This window comes from Oncorhynchus masou, chromosome 1 (genome assembly GCF_036934945.1).
Source record: "Oncorhynchus masou masou isolate Uvic2021 chromosome 1, UVic_Omas_1.1, whole genome shotgun sequence".
NCBI lineage: Eukaryota > Metazoa > Chordata > Actinopteri > Salmoniformes > Salmonidae > Oncorhynchus > Oncorhynchus masou.
The window spans coordinates 67,840,023-67,858,025 of record NC_088212.1 but is presented as its reverse complement, the minus strand read 5'-3'; the positions used below and the strand labels follow the sequence as shown (position 1 = coordinate 67,858,025).

The following is an 18,003-nucleotide window of genomic DNA, read 5'->3' as shown; positions in this document are numbered from 1 at the left end:
GGGAACATACCGGAACGAAAAGGAGGCTGATAAAAACAGAGGGTGAGGGGATTTTAGCAGCGTGTGCAGTCTGAGCGTGGCATGGTTGGGCTGGTAAGAACATGGCCAAGCATCGGGACCGACCAGATCCATTAACAGCGGCTAGGAGCAGAACATTGGCTCCTGATGGAAGGGTCTCTCCAGGACCACACTGTAATTCATGTGCACTGGGCTCAGCACACAGCCACATTCTGGCTATGAAAGGCAAAATTGGGTTCAGTTGGAGGGAAAGCGTACAGTAAGGTGAACTCTATTGCTCTCTAAAGTCCCACTTATTTTGGCCTGCCCTTGGGAGGCAATTTGAAGTTTAATATGCTGCATAAAATGGCAATCAAGGATGTCAAGTTCTTTAATATTCAAATCTCGCTGTCTCTCCTTGTCAAATTAGCATCGGAGGACATTCTGAGCTTTCATATATGGAGTCCCTGTGTGACCTTGTCCTGGAACTGTCTGTGTAGCTCACCTGTGATAGGGTGTGAATCAGTTTGTCATCAGAGGGGCTCATCTTTATGGCTTCATCCATACATGTGGATCACTGTGGGGCCTCCCCAGTGACCTCTCTGACAGAGGACCCTGTGTGTGACCCTGACCTCTCCTCTCCGCTCATTACACACCCGCCTCACATCCAGCCCAAACCAACTCTGACAGATACACAGAGTAGACTTTCATCTGAGAGCACAAAAGGTATAGCAGGAGGGAAAGAACCCTTAAGAGTCAATTAGGTGATTATTAATTCATGGGCCTTTTCCGTAAACCAGGGGCTTTTGTGCTGTCGAGTCCCGTAAGTGAATTGGACTTTGGCACCTTGTCTCACCTCCCTGGGCTGGGCTGCATTACTCAGGCTGCAGTGAGGGGGCTGTCAGCACACAGCCTGGTCTCTGGAGCAATCACAGCCTTGTTGTGCTTTCAAGGGGGAAAAAGATGGCAGCTGGAGTGAGTGACCGACACAAGCCAGGCTGAATTAACACAACAGGTCTTCTGCCATTGAAATCTTTGAGGAATGCAATCACAGCTGCTATTGTGTCATTGATCTGTCTCTACATCCTTGGGAAGGGATATTCCACGAGTTGGAGCTAACAGGATGGAGCTAACAGGATGGAGAGGAGAGGAAGAAGAAAGGGGGAGAGAATGATTTCCTGTGGCGGGTGTCTGGGTCTGGGATGTTAGGCCTGGTGGTGCCCTCTTCTCTCACAACTGGCTGGAGAAGCTGACCATCAGTATGGATACTGTCCCCCAGGAGGCCTGGGAAAAGGATGCATGTGGTCACAGCTCCTCCTCCTCCTCCTACCGACTGGCCCTATCCTGTCTGCAGACCCAGCCCTGCCTTGGAACTCAGAAGCCTCCGGTCGTAAAAACATAAGCCACAGTTTCGGCTGCAATGGAGCCAGGCCACATGGCCCTACAGCCTGATACCCACCACTCTGCCCTGGGCCCATACCCAGCAGCTTCCTACCCACAACCACCCCTCTCACAATCCCTTCACACAATGGCCTGATCATTCAGGGACACTCACAGCCATCTACTGTACTGGAACTCCCTCCATTCAGTCTCTTCCTCACCCCCTCCCCACTAACCCTCCTCCAACTACACACTTCACAGGGCCAAATTACTGAAGCTCTCTCTCTCCCCATGTCCCTCTGCTCTTCACTCGCCTCTAGTCCCTCAGCAATTTAACCATTAATATGGAGAAGCAGGTTCAACTCCCCAGTGCTACAAGTCATTCACTTTTAATGCATATGCTAACAATAACTGAATATGATCTCTCTTTTCCCCTCCCCTTTCTGCCTGTCTTTTTTAATCTACAGGCCATGTTAGAGCCCTGAGCGACAAAGGGCTATATTCCACTTCACCTCATATTTCTCAGGTAATTACTCTGTATCAATTAATTTCAAATAAAGAAAATTACAACCAAAGCCTCACGCCAAAGCGACTCTATATCGAGGCTCATCATTCCTCAGTATCCTTGGTGGATAACCCTGACTTTTATTAAATGAAAAACCAGCTCTACACTGCATGGGAAAAGAAGAGAGTGGTTTATATAGGCCTACAGGCATGACTGCAACAAAGACACATTTAAAATGAAGAAATTAAAAGGAGACAGTAATTAGTGTCTGCGTTATTAATCTTCAGGCCACTGAGCAGGCGGCTGACATGGCGTTCACCTTTAAAGGACACTCCTCCCCGCTCACCCGGCCGGCGCAGAGGCAGTAGCAGCAGCAACATGGCTGGCCCATTACACTATAGCAGTACTCATAAACACTGATCTTTCAGGGTTGGCTCACAAACAAGGACAATTTATGGTCTATAATCTTCAAAGACAAAGGGAATTCTAATTTGAGGGATGACAAGCACTCAAAGGACATGATATGATGTAAACATTATTTTGCTGTTCTCTGACTTCATGGGATAACAGCTGCACATTGTTAGAAGTCAAGGGGGGCAAAGCAATAGGTCATTGGTATAATACATTCCTTAGGCTGAGCTGTTAAAACATATGGAAATATGAGATTTAAAAAACAATGAGCACTGTCCATTGCTAACCTTACCCTACTGGCCAGCACAGCATTTCTGACAACTACTAAAACTAGAGGTGAGAGCTACCACATCCCCATATGTGTGCGTTCCAGTGTGAGCCACACACCACTCCCAAGACCAGAGAGCACAGGCCATTATATGTTCAGCCTGCAGTATCACTCCTCTGCATCCAGGGGCTGCTAGTGTTCACTGCAATGACAGAGATGCATCCATCGTCTAATTTTCCTTCACTCACACACACACACACACACACATCTACACATACAAACAAACCCACACATGTGCACACACACTCACAACCATACAAACACTCACAGCACTGGGCTCCTCCACACTCATCCAATCACAGAGATTCATAGGTAAAAGTAAATATTTAAGGGAAAAGAGATGGGACCAATTTGGTTGGGTGCTCTGCCGGTGACAGAATGCGGATGACCCCGTGCTGTAATATCATTTCCCCCTCCCTCGCTCCAGCTCCCATCATTTGAAAGTCAGGAAGGGGGTATGAGAGGAATTATTCATAAACCTCAATTGCAGAAGATTGCAACCCCCACTCCCTCCCCACACACACACACTGCACCCTTCCCTCCCATTTCTCCATATAGGCCACCACAATACAAACCCTTCCCATACATTTATGTTAAGCATGTCAAATCATATTGTGGTCATTCCTCCTAGCCCTTAAGTGTATTAACAATCCCTCTTTCCTCTTTCTGCCCCCCCATCCTATCCCCTCCTCCTCTACCTTTCTCCTACCTCCATCCCTGTGTATTCAGCTCCTGCATTAACACTGTCCTGCTCTAATCTAGGTACAGCTCCCCTTGCCTTCCGGAGCAGAACCCCTCCATTTCACTAATGCTGCCTCAACTAGGTGAACAAGGCGTGAGTAGAAGAGGAGCAAGGCTCAGGGCTGGTCATTTATAAATATTTCATTGGCCGCATTAGAAACGACCCCTGGATAGCTTATTGGGGAAGTTTGCTAAATCGCAGCTTCTGCCAACATTCACTTTATTGTTTAAATAAGTAATGAATTCAATGTACAAACTAAACTTGTGGTTGTATGTCATCCCTCCCTCATGGAAAATCATTACAAAGTCTGGTGTGTGTGTTCACCTGTGTGAGCGGCATATTGTAGAAATCTTTCAGCAGGAGAAGACATGCAGAATACACATGCATTTCTAAATGGCTTTAATGAATTTTGAAGCACTGTGGCACTAAAAAGGGAACATAAGATTGACAGTAACTTTAAAAGGGAAGACACCTTTCTTCTGCCTCCGCTAATGCCGCCTGCCTGATAGTGACTGTCACTTGTAAAGGGAACAACGTCTCCACACCAAGTTCCAATGGTTACATGACAAGGATGAGACGAAACACTTCAATAGTTCTAACGACGGTCCTTGGGAGAGCGGCACGCCATCAGACAGCGGGAGACGGAGCACTTCAATAGTTCTAACGACGGTCCTTGGGAGAGCGGCACGCCATCAGACAGCGGGAGACGGATCACTTCAATAGTTCTAACGACGGTCCTTGGGAGAGCGGCACGCCATCAGACAGCGGGAGACGGAGCACTTCAATAGTTCTAACGACGGTCCTTGGGAGAGCGGCACGCCATCAGACAGCGGGAGACGGAGCACTTCAATAGTTCTAACGACGGTCCTTGGGAGAGCGGCACGCCATCAGACAGCGGGAGACGGAGCACTTCCTTGGGAATATCAGACAGCGGGAGACTACTTCAATAGTTCTACGGTCCTTGGGAGAGCGGCACGCCATCAGACAGCGGGAGACGGAGCACTTCAATAGTTCTAACGACGGTCCTTGGGAGAGCGGCACGCCATCAGACAGCGGGAGACGGAGCACTTCAATAGTTCTAACGACGGTCCTTGGGAGAGCGGCACGCCATCAGACAGCGGGAGACGGGCACTTCAATAGTTCTAACGACGGTCCTTGGGAGAGCGGCACGCCATCAGACAGCGGGAGACGGAGCACTTCAATAGTTCTAACGACGGTCCTTGGGAGAGCGGGAGACGGAGCACGCCATCAGACAGCGGGAGACGGAGCACTTCAATAGTTCTAACGGCACGCCATCAGACAGGTCCTAACCTCCTGGGAGAGCGGCACGCCATCAGACAGCGGGAGACGGAGCACTTCAATAGTTCTAACGACGGTCCTTGGGAGAGCGGCACGCCATCAGACAGCGGGAGACGGAGCACTTCAATAGTTCTAACGACGGTCCTTGGGAGAGCGGCACGCCATCAGACAGCGGGAGACGGAGACGGACAGCACTTCTTCAATAGTTCTAACGACGGTCCTTGGGAGAGCGGCACGCCATCAGACAGCGGGAGACGGAGCACTTCAATAGTTCTAACGACGGTCCTTGGGAGAGCGGCACGCCATCAGACAGCGGGAGACGGAGCACTTCAATAGTTCTAACGACGGTCCTTGGGAGAGCGGCACGCCATCAGACAGCGGGAGACGGAGCACTTCAATAGTTCTAACGACGGTCCTTGGGAGAGCGGCACGCCATCAGACAGCGGGAGACGGAGCACTTCAATAGTTCTAACGACGGTCCTTGGGAGAGCGGCACGCCATCAGACAGCGGGAGACGGAGCACTTCAATAGTTCTAACGACGGTCCTTGGGAGAGCGGCACGCCATCAGACAGCGGGAGACGGAGCACTTCAATAGTTCTAACGACGGTCCTTGGGAGAGCGGCACGCCATCAGACAGCGGGAGACGGAGCACTTCAATAGTTCTAACGACGGTCCTTGGGAGAGCGGCACGCCATCAGACAGCGGGAGACGGAGCACTTCAATTCTAAGTTCTAACGGGAGACGGTCCTAACGACGGTCCCTTGGGAGAGCGGCACGCCATCAGACAGCGGGAGACGGAGCACTTCAATAGTTCTAACGACGGTCCTTGGGAGAGCGGCACGCCATCAGACAGCGGGAGACGGAGCACTTCAATAGTTCTAACGACGGGCCTTGGGAGAGTGGCACGCCATCAGACAGCGGGAGACGGAGCACTTCAATAGTTCTAACGACGGTCCTTGGGAGAGCGGCACGCCATCAGACAGCGGGAGACGGAGCACTTCAATAGTTCTAACGACGGTCCTTGGGAGAGCGGCACGCCATCAGACAGCGGGAGACGGAGCACTTCAATAGTTCTAACGACGGTCCTTGGGAGTCGGCACGCCATCAGACAGCAGCAGTTCTAACGGGTCCTTGGGAGTCAGACAGCGGGAGACGGAGCACTTCAATAGTTCTAACGACTTCCTTGGGAGACACGCCATCAGACAGCGGGAGACGGAGCACTTCAATAGTTCTAAGCATGCCTTGGGAGAGCTGTTTCAGACAGCGGGAACGGATGCATTCTGTCAGTTCCACTCTGTGACGGTCCTTCGGAGAGCGGTTCACAGCGGGAGACGGTCACTCAATAGTTCTAACGACGGTCCTTGGGAGGCCATCAGACAGCGGGAGACGGAGCACTTCAATAGTTCTAACGACGGTCGGCACGCCATCAGACAGCAGACGGTTCAATAGTTCTAACGACGGTCCTTGGGAGAGCGGCACGCCATCAGACAGCGGGAGACGGAGCACTTCAATAGTTCTAACGACGGTCCTTGAGGAGAAAAGCGGGAGCGACCTTCCATCAAACAGCGGGAGACGGAGCACTCCTTTCTCAACTGACAACACAGCGGCACCCATCCCTCCACCCACTCCACCTTCTCCACCCACCCACCTCTTCACTGACAACACAGCCTTCAATAGTTCCCCCATCCCTCCATCCCTCCACCTTCTCCACCCAGACACCTCTTCACTGTTCAACACGGTCCTTGGGAGAGCGGCACGCCATCAGACAGCGGGAGACGGAGCACTTCCCCTAACACGGTCCCGGCACCCCATCCATTCAATCCACCCTTGGGAGTTCTCCACCCTAACGACGGTCCTTGGGACCGGCACGCCATCACTGACAACACAGTTCTAACCCCCCATCCCTCCAAAACACAGGTTAGCCCCCTCCAGTCTTCCAACCCATCCACCTCTTCACTGACAACACTGAGACAATCATCCCCAAGAAGCCCTCTGTTTCCACCCACTGTGTTCCTCTTGCACTTGACAACACAGAGGGTCCGTCCCCCATCCCTCCACCCCTCCACCTTCTCCACCCACCCACCTCTTCACTGACAACACAGCCGTCCCCCATCCCTCCACCCCTCCACCTTCTCCACCCACCCACCTCTTCACTGACAACACAGCCCCATCCCTGCACCCCTCCACCTTCTCCACCCACCCACCTCTTCACTGACAACACAGCCCCCCCTCCACCCCTCCACCTTCTCCACCCACCCACCTCTTCACTGACAACACAGCCGTCCCCCATCCCTCCACCCCACCTTCTCCACCCACCCACCTCTTCACTGACAACACAGCCGTCCCCCATCCCTCCACCCCTCCACCTTCTCCACCCACCCACCTCTTCACTGACAACACAGCCCCATCCCTCCACCCCTCCACCTTCTCCACCCACCCACCTCTTCACTGACAACACAGCCCCATCCCTCCACCCCTCCACCTTCTCCACCCACCCACCTCTTCACTGACAACACAGCCATCCCTCCACCCCTCCACCTTCTCCACCCACCCACCTCTTCACTGACAACACAGCCATCCCTCCACCCCTCCACCTTCTCCACCCACCCACCTCTTCACTGACATCAAACAGAAACCCAGACCTGGTTTCCTAATGCACACACTATTTTTAACTAAGCGGTTCTAATAAGCTGCTGGGAAGCTGTACATTTTTCATATGCAAGCACATCTTTCCTTTGTGAAAACACAGAAACACACTTATTTGGTGATTAGTGACTGACAGAGGGGAGGAAAGGAATTGAATATGCTTGTATCATATGGCATGCCTTTCAAAAAGCAGGAATGCTAATGCGAGGACTCTTCCTGAGCACCACAGGTATGAGTGAATTATTAATCGCTTGGATGATTTTAATGCTTTTTAAAGTGCTATATTTTGATGTGTTAAAATGTACTTGTAGCCATTTTTCAGGCAGGCATGCATATTATTATTTCTCCCATCAAAGAGGAGCGTCACCCTTTCAAAGAGCACAAACAACTCATTTTAAAATAAAAGTTAGAATATCAAAGACCTTTTTACAAAGATGGGGCTTCTGGTGTGATGAACTGTTTTTTAAAAAAAATGTAGGTAAAAGCAAAAGGTCTGGATTGTTTTCCAGCTTTTAACCTCACTAATGTAAATGAAGACATCAGAACTCTAACCATCCTCCCGTTCCAGGGATGGAGCTGGTCTAGTTAAAATGCCATCTCTCACTCTGCCTGCTAGTCTGTGATGTTGGCTTTCATTACCACAACTCTGTCTATTGGATGGGAGGAGATTACAAGAAATCCCCCTACTCACTTCCATCCTTGTCTGACAACATGAAACAAATAGCTGATCAAAGCTAATTACTGATAATACTGATTCCCTTTTCTACTTCATAACAGTAAAAACACAAAGTATAAAAAGGACCTTCCATTAACCCAGTGCAGGATTCAACCCTGAACATAAGACTAGACCCCATTGTCCAGAGAACCATGCTGTATTAAACTGTTCCACAGTACACCTGTATACTGTGTGCTAAATGGACAAGCATGCTGTATTATACTGTTCCACAGTACACCTGTATACTGTGTGCTAAATGGACAAGCATGCTGTATTAAACTGTTCCACAGTACACCTGTATACTGTGTGCTAAATGGACAAGCATGCTGTATTAAACTCCACAGTACACCTGTATACAGTGTGCCAAGCATGCTGTATTAAACTGTTCCACAGTACTGTATACTGTGTGCTAAATGGACAAGCATGTTGTATTAAACTGTTCCACAGTACACCTGTATACTGTGTGCTAAATGGACAAGCATGCTGTATTAAACTGTTCCACAGTACACCTGTATACTGTGTGCTAAATGGACAAGCATGCTGTATTAAACTGTTCCACAGTACACCTGTATACTGTGTGCTAGGACCAAAGTGTTTAGATGGACAAGCATGCTGTATTAAACTGTTCCACAGTACACCTGTATACTGTGTGCTAAATAGACAAGCATGCTTCATACATGTGGAGCAGTAGGCCAAAAGCCAACAGTGTTTGGATGGATATTTACACAGTATCTGTCTCAAAAAGGTGTGTCAACGCTCCACACACCCCACCAAGAACCAATGGGAAAGCACCTCAGGCCTCAATGCTTTATACACCCCACCAAGAACCAACGGGAAAGCACCTCAGGCCTCAATGCTTTATACACCCCACCAAGAACCAACGGGAAAGCCCCTCAGGCCTCAATGCTTTATACACCCCACCAAGAACCAACGGGAAAGCCCCTCAGGCCTCAATGCTTTATACACCCCACCAAGAACCAATGGGAAAGCCCCTCAGGCCTCAACGCTTTATACACCCCACCAAGAACCAATGGGAAAGCACCTCAGGCCTCAATGCTTTATACATCCCACCAAGAACCAATAGGAAAGCACCTCAGGCCTCAACGCTCCACACACTCCACCAAGAACCAATGGGAAAGCCCCTCAGGCCTCAACGCTCCACACACTCCACCAAGAACCAACGTGAAAGCCCCTCAGGCCTCAATGCTTTATACACCCCACCAAGAACCAATGGGAAAGCCCCTCGGGCCTCAACGCTCCACACACCCCACCAAGAACCAATGGGAAAGCCCCTCAGGCCTCAACACTCCACACACCCCACCAAGAACCAATGGGAAAGCCCCTCAGGCCTCAATGCTTTATACACCCCACCAAGAACCAATGGGAAAGCCCCTCAGGCCTCAATGCTTTATACACCCCACCAAGAACCAATGGGAAAGCCCCTCAGGCCTCAACGCTCCACACACCCCACCAAGAACCAATGGGAAAGCCCCTCAGGCCTCAACGCTCCACACACTCCACCAAGAACCAACGGAAAAGCTCCTCAGGCCTCAACGCCCTATGGGCTCTCTTTTATTAACAAACATCACACAATGGTAAACCTAAGCACAGGCGGTAGCGCTTTAGGTTCAGGGTTGTATCAGAATTATCTTTGCTATTTTCACTGTCACAATTATAGGCGCACTTGCTGGCGTTGGTGCGAAAGGGCTGGGTTTTGATGTATAAATAAGTTGTGGGTGTGTCAAAGGCTTGGCACCTCACTGGCCAATCAGAACGTGCTTCCTGGTGAAATATGTGGTTGCTTCAAGTTGTGGATTTACAGTCTTTTATGCATTGCCTTGGAATCAACTCCAATTCCAATGTTAGTCCATTATAGTTTATTAAATGGCTTACAGAAATGAAATAACAAAATGTAAGCCTTTGCTAAGTAAAAATGTAGAACTTTGCTAAATACGTTAACTTGAACCCATTTGCAGTCCACATTGTTCTAAGTAATTGCATGTCTTCAATAGCATTCACACTGATATAGGGGCCTACTGTAAATTGCATTATGGCTGAGCATGGACATGCCAAACATTGTCAATAAGCAAGATTCAATTAATTATTGATTAGGCCAAAAAGATAACAAATAATTCTAATAAAATGCTAAACAAAACTACAAACTTGTTTTAAATAGGCTATGTCACACTTACAGGCACCATCATTTCTCCCCGTGGGCATATAATATTAAAACAACACAGAATATGAAGGGTTTTATGCACTTCCAAAACAGGACCTGCATGGCTAAAATAATGTGGGCCTGTCTACAATGCTTAGATAAAAAAGTGAATGTCAGCTCACTGTTTTCCTCTTCTCCAACTTTATATTTTAATAAAGCATCGATGATTAAGATTTATTTCCAAGCCGTCTCGGGAGGCACAAACCCTTTATCGGCAGTCTTGACTACTTCGCAAATTGCATAGAGCAGACAAAAAAAGCCTAATTGAGAGGAGGGTAAGGCTATGCTTGTTTTTTAACCAAATAAAACAAAATAGGAAAAAACAAACAGTTTTTAATGTTTCTAAAGGCACCAAAAGCCATTAGGCTACTGTTGTTCCGTGTACATTATGTACATATGGGCAGTATGTGTCACGGCTGGATAGGCTGTTTCCTCTGTCAAAATTCATGCCATAAGCAACTGTGTGGTTGGTCTTAAATATATATATATATATCCCTATCAGCGCTGAAATTACCACTTTGGATCATGTTTTTAAGGACATGCCTTAAATACTTCCATGCTGCCCATCTGAACGCAAGCAAACTGATATAAGACAGATAAATTGCCGAACCTGGTGTTAGGGATGAAAAACAAAAACATCAGCCGAAAATAGAGCCCTATATAGTATACTGCTATTACTAATGACTATTACTGTAACTATTACTAGATTGTTATCTAACTATTATTACTATAACTTCTAACTAATTCTACCGAGTAAGTTTAGAATATTCCTGGTCTCAGAGTGCTGTGATTGGATATCCAGACCAAACCCCCAACAGGGATTGACACAAACCCTAGCTATGCTCTGACGTGAACATATGGCCAGGGGGACCAAGCAGTGGGGGGCAGTCACAAACACTTCCTGTCTGTGAATCTCCTCCTCACACTCATACACCCACACACGTTCAGCCTGGACCTGCTGACCTCGACTAGCAGCAGAAATCAGATAAACCATTTCTAATGGAAATCAGCTAAACTATTTCTAATGCACACTGATGTAAACTAATCACATTAAAAGTTGATAGGATTCACCCTAACCTACAACAAACAATCATGGACTCTCACCAAAACACAGGCCTTTAATCTGCAGGTAACAGTAGGCCTCAGGTTAGAATAGGCCCTAACACTAATAGGCCCTAACACTAATGTCTCCCCTCAGCTCAAGCCCCACCTCTCCATGGAACTCAACACCTGCACCTGGCATCTGAAAGCCCATGGAGAGAAATATCCCTATCTGATAACATTGAACACAGGTGTGTGTTTGAATCAGTGCAGTGCAGGCGGGCAGGCAGGCCTGTCACATGGGCACCCACACGTGGCTGAGCTTGAATTATGTGCCCAGGCCCCTCTCCATAAAATCCACTGACAACTGACAAAACATGAGTCACCTGACCAGATTAGCTCAATTGACAATTTGGCCTAATTCATCAAATAGGATTTGATGAGAGGAGACCTGTAACCCTCCTACAGTAAGAAACAGAAACGCCTCCTTTTAAAAAAACACTACAAACCGATTAGTGGATTTGTAACAGAGCAATATTAAAGGGACTCTGACATTTGTGTAGAATCTGTATAATTATTTGAGACAAAAGGCCTTCTGTTGAGAACAAATCAGGTGCAATAGCACATGATCCCTGAGGGCAGTGTTGCCTAAATGTGTGTAGTGTAAATATAGGCCTTACCTGTCCCTTTGGTGAGCTCCTTCTCCCCCCCACTCTCTCTGTCTTTGGTTTGGTCCTCCTGCTCTGTGGTGGTCTCACTGGCAGCCTCCACATCCTCGCTCAGCTCTCCTGAAGGGGGAGGAGAGGATGGGATATGTAAATCAACACGCCATCAGAATTGGTGGAAGCACTTAAAGGGACAGCAGCGTTTTTTTTCTATAGGAGCTTACAACAATTACATTCGCTGACACGCAGTTAAAAGGTTACCAGACAAAGAGGGCGGGATCTGCGTTCTGCCCTGTGCTGCTTGATCACCATGAGTGCCTTTTGCCATTTATTTTCATTAAAACAATCAAATTAGAGAAATCATTTTTGTCAATCTAAACAGAGATAGAGGAAATGTATTATATTTTCTCTCATCTATTTTCTCTGCTGTATCCACACTAATATGAACACATTTAGAAGATAATTACAGTTCATTTGAAAATATAATAATAATAATAATAATAATAACCATCATAATTTTTTACACAAGCCCCAAAGTTATAATTCTTAATTTAGTCAAGACCATGACACAAATATCTTTATGGCTTCCTCTCTTTAATGTGGATATAAAACTGCAGAAAACCGCACACATGTGGTAGAGACATACCCACATTTTCCAAAGCAGTTTGAAGTATGCAGACAGGAAAAATAATTGTGTGAGGAGCGTGTTTCTAGAGAAAGACCTCTCTCTCGCTTACTCTCTTTTTCTCTCTCTCTCTCTCTCTCTCTCTCTCTCTCTCTCTCTCTCCTTCTCTTTCTCTCTCACTTTCTCTCTCTCCACATGCATTACTGTCCCCAGCTGCAGTCTGCTAGGCTACTTACCAATACAGGGCTCATTTCACCTCTACTTCCTCGCTATTGCGAAATAAAAAATCATAAATATTTAAAACTTTCAGACCGGCAATTCATTTGATTTTTCTGCCAAGTCAAATACAGAAATCCCTTGTAATGACCTTAAAAGCCTCAGCTCAATATATCAGCCCATTTAAAAGCATTGAACTCCAAACAATATCCGATAATGCCATCTGTAAGTAATGCAGAGAGGGAAATATGGCAAAACACTGATAATAAAAAGCGCATCAATCTTCTTTATTTCTCTCCAGTGCCCCCCAAGCAGCCCCTCGGCCTGTTAAGTTTGTTTAAAAGTAGTGCGACTAGCACGCAACAGCATTGATTTGACAACAGTAAACTGGTCCGCAGTCAATAAGGCCTATCAGTTACTACACAAGTCAGCTAATTCTCAGCAAATGTACTTAAATGTTCTTTTGAAAATGCTTCCACTCTCAGGTCTCTACTCGACAGTCTATTGATATATTGACAATACTACAACAACAGCCACTGAAATATCCTGTTCACATATTCAGCCCTGCAGTCAACACACATCTGATCTGAGCTCACCACGAGACAAGCCACTACGTACACGACTTTTATGGTCTCATATGATCTACTACAGCACTTACACTCCTATACTGTAGTTACCAACTATGTAACCTGGACCGAAACACAGACCCAAAGCCCCATCAAACTTCACTAGCACAAATAGCCTCTAAAAAATGGTTTCTGAGTAGAACATTTTGAATCAAATGAAAGATGTACATTTCACTACCAGCACGGAATGGTTAAATGTTTTGTTTTGTATTATCTCTATTCATTCATGACTGGCAATCCGTGAAGTACTTCAAACATTTCAATCTCATTCAGTTCTCATGGTAAATAGATATTTCCTGTGCTTCCATATTCACATGTAAATCAAAGAGAAATGAAAGCTATACGACAAGAGACACATGATAGCGTGTGTAAAGTGATTACACATTTAGATCAGGATGAAATTGCGATGATAATGTGCTATTGAGGTTCTGCTATCCTAATCACTTGTGCACCAAGAGAAACACACTCACTCAAGAGAGCAATAATATATAGCTCAATACTACAATATACAATTCCATCCTACAAAAGAACCTATGAGTTTGTCAACGTGATTTTCTCACTGACTTAACAAAAGGCTGGATTTAGAGGCCTGAAAAGCGCTTCTTACTGTGAACTGAAGATACCATACAAGCTTGCATCATAATTGCAATAACTATTATTATTCCAGTTATGATAATAACTACAGCATTGAGGAGATTGTCATTGACAAAGCTTTAACTCAACAGGAAACACCTCTGTGTCATGAGGCAAGAGCCATATCCAGGCGTTCCTGACTGTTTCCCAAAGTAAGAAGCCCCTCTCCTCACAACAGAATGATTGGTGTATGGATTATGTTGTTTGACATTACTGCTAGCAGCAGATGGGGATCCTGTGTATAAATGAAGGTATTTAACAGGGATAACTGGCTCTCAGTAAAAAGCACATTTAAGTGATCCCCAGATCCCACTCGCATAAATACATTTTTTCATTATTTTATTATTGACCATGTCTCTATTATGTTTCCAAGGCAACCTGCAAGTTCCGTCCAGCGTAGCCCATCCTGTGCTGGCGAGGCGGTCCTAAACCGTTGCCTTGTAAACCAGAGGAGAGCCACAGCCGAGCCCCAAAATCCCATCTAACTCCAGCCTGCACAAATCCACACAACTCCGTGAGAATTAGAATACCACACAGCTGCACAAGTGCTCAGATTACAAAATAATCCCCAGGTAAATTGTACACCTTTAAAAGGTTCTGCATGTCATTCTGAGCTGTCCTACTCTTACAGCGTGTCTAATTCCACACCTCCACACTTTAACAGGCTTTTTCAGGAACATTGCAGTGATCCACAGTCCAGATTTTAACTCTATTCAACGTCACTGAATACAACAGCTGTCACTTCAGCATCCTCCAGACGGATCTCTAGTGGGACGTGGCAGAGAGAGCTCCCCCCAGCCTCAGCTGCCTGCCTGCCCCCTCTCACTCACACTTCTTCATTTGGGTTTTTAATCAAGATGTATGACACTTCCGCCACACACCGCACAGTAACCCCCCATAATGAATATAGAAATGCAGACATTTAATTCCACAAGCGGCAGTACATCTTTAAGTGGCAAATGACTGTGTCTATTCCTCATCTCATCTCCAACGGTATTGCACAATGATTAAAGCCGGATCCAGCGATAATTAATGAAAGGTCACAAGTGGCCTAAGAGTAGGATGCAAATGGAAGAGCCAGTAAAACAGACTCATAGATTAGGACTGGAAATAGACGTGGAGAAACACTCAGAGCTATGGCAATAGGCCCTCTGTAACCTCAATCGTTCAAATGTAAAAGACAATAGCCTGGAGGTTGTCATCTAATGAATTGTCTTCATTAACCCTCCTCATACAGCGATATTAAACTGTTCCGTTAATCTAATCAGGCCAGTTGAATAAGCCTCCGCTGCAGACACACAGATTACACCCATAAAAATATCAGCCCTCCACTGCAGACACACAGATTACACCCATAAAAATATCAGCCCTCCACTGCAGACACACAGCTTACACCCATAAAAATATCAGCCCTCCACTGCAGACACACAGATTACACCCAGACACACAGTAACAATATCAGCCCTCCACTGCAGACACACAGATTACACCCATAAAAATATCAATATCAGCCCTCCACTGCAGACACACAGATTACACCCATAACAATATCAGCTCTCCGCTGCAGACACACAGATTACACCCATAAAAATATCAGCCCTCCACTGCAGACACACAGATTACACCCATAAAAATATCAGCTCTCCGCTGCAGACACACAGATTACACCCATAAAAATATCAGCCCTCCACTGCAGACACACAGATTACACCCATAAAAATATCAGCCCTCCACTGCATGACACAGAGACAGTCCACAGTCACTCCATCCTTCCAGCTCTCTGTCTGCAGAAGGCATCACAGACACAGCAGCCAGGTGAAATGGTGTGACATGGAGATGAAAAAGACAAACTGAAGCATCTATTTCCCCCAGGCGCGCGCTCGCACACACACACACACACACACACACACACACACACACACACACACACACACACACACACACACACACACACACACACACACACACACACACACGGCTGCTGCTGCTCTCCTTCCCTCGCTCTCCCTCTGCCTGCCTGTAAGTGCAGGGGCTTAAGCAGACCCATAGGTGTCACCCTATACAAGCCGGGAGAGAGCGAGGTACTCACACACATTAATGGGGGGTGGGTGGATGAGGAGAAAGAGAGCAGAGACACAGGGAAGGAAAAAGGAGAAGAAATATGTGGAGATGTAAAAAGCAGATGCTCTGCAGGAAGCGGCCGCTGAAGATGAGACGGTGAAGACAGTGTGATAACCTTCAGATGAGGCCGAACAGCCTTCCTTCCCCCAGAAGAACAGTGATTACACTAATACTAATCCCACTGACAGGCACAAACGGACTAATAAATAATGGATGGTAACCACTGCACTTTCCAGTACTCCTTCTGAGACTGAAATAATGATATATATAGACAGTGTACATCAGCCAGTCAAACGCCATCCTCTGTTGCAGCTGAACACATGCTAAACTAACAGCCATTCTATTAACACATAATCCAATCCTACCTGCTGCAAATGGCTCCAGTGCTCCTCACACACAAGTGAATCCCTGCTCATTTTTGCATGTCTGTCAGTCTCCCTTTCATGCTCAGCAGCAGACTCCTCTGCCTGTCCCTGTCTGTCCCGTTCTCCTCTCCCCAGTCTTAGAGTACCAGGAGCAGGGGTTGAGATGTGCCTCTCCCCAGTCTTAGAGTACCAGGAGCAGGGGTTGAGATGTGCCTCTCCCCAGTCTTAGAGTACCAGGAGCAGGGGTTGAGATGTGCCTCTCCCCAGTCTTAGAGTACCAGGAGCAGGGGTTGAGATGTGCCTCTCTTAGAGTACCAGGAGCAGGGGTTGAGATGTGCCTCTCCCCAGTCTTAGAGTACCAGGAGCAGGGGTTGAGATGTGTCTTAGAGTACCAGGAGCAGGGGTTGAGATGTACCTCTCCCCAGTCTTAGAGTACCAGGAGCAGGGGTTGAGATGTGCCTCTCCCCAGTCTTAGAGTACCAGGAGCAGGGGTTGAGATGTGCCTCTCCCCAGTCTCCCCAGTCTTAGAGTACCAGGAGCAGGGGTTGAGATGTGCTAGTCACTGGTGATCCTCTGTGGTGTGGAGCTGTGTGTGTGTCGGAGCTCTCATTACTCTCATTATATGATTATTGAGGCTGTTATCATTTTAACCAGGTGTCACAGTGCTTCAACTGGAAATCAGGGGTGTACTTCCCCCACTTTATCCAGCTCTGGACAGCTTCCTTTTCTTTAACGCCGCGCTGTCGGATAAAAAGCAATCTTATTTCACACCTCACGGACCATCTTTCTCCTCTACTTTTTCCTTTTAAAATCCCCCCTGCTCCCCATCGTCCCTTGCACCCCATCCCCATATCAAAGCTGGCCTGACTCCGGACTGGGGGGTGTCAAATGAAAGTGACAGGAGGGTACCATGGGACAATGGGACACAGGCCCCATGCTGGGGGCTTTCATGCATTGTCCGTTCCTCATATCAGCACCTCTATGCCCCATACGCAAGCCCCCCTCCTCGCTCCCTTAAACCACAACACACAGAAAAACACTCCCACCCCTCCCAAAAAGTATCCTTGCCCCGGCCCAGACCCCTCCTCATGCCCTCCCTGATGAGCTAGCTGTCAGAAAACCACGACTGAGTAAAACACGGCCCACTCCCTAACCAGAGAGGTGAGAGGTTAGAGAGGTATGGGCCATCACTTAGTAATAATAGTCAACCACAACATATGATACAACCACAGTACCACACAGCAACTACACCTCCATTCAAACAGTCCAACAAACTGCTGATATCAACATCTAATTTAAGATAGAAACAAAAAAAGATATAAAAGTGATATACAAAATATAAGTGATAAATGCAGAACTCGTTCTAAAAAAATATTCAAATGCTAAATGTGTATAATTCATATTTAATAATATTTCATACTTAGTGTATGTCGACAGGAAACTTCCAAAGTGATTGTAAATACAAGCAT

The 18,003-nt window shown here is 46.9% G+C and overlaps 1 protein-coding gene across 1 annotated transcript in view; it reads right to left on the bottom strand.

The window, feature by feature from the left end:
- LOC135542064 (zinc finger homeobox protein 3-like) overlaps window positions 1-18,003 on the bottom strand; it is an 86,366-nt gene that overhangs the window by 19,630 nt on the left and 48,733 nt on the right. Inside the window, 1 exon segment of the mRNA XM_064968734.1 lies at window positions 11,964-12,071. Within this exon segment, the coding sequence (XP_064824806.1) occupies window positions 11,964-12,071 (108 nt within the window).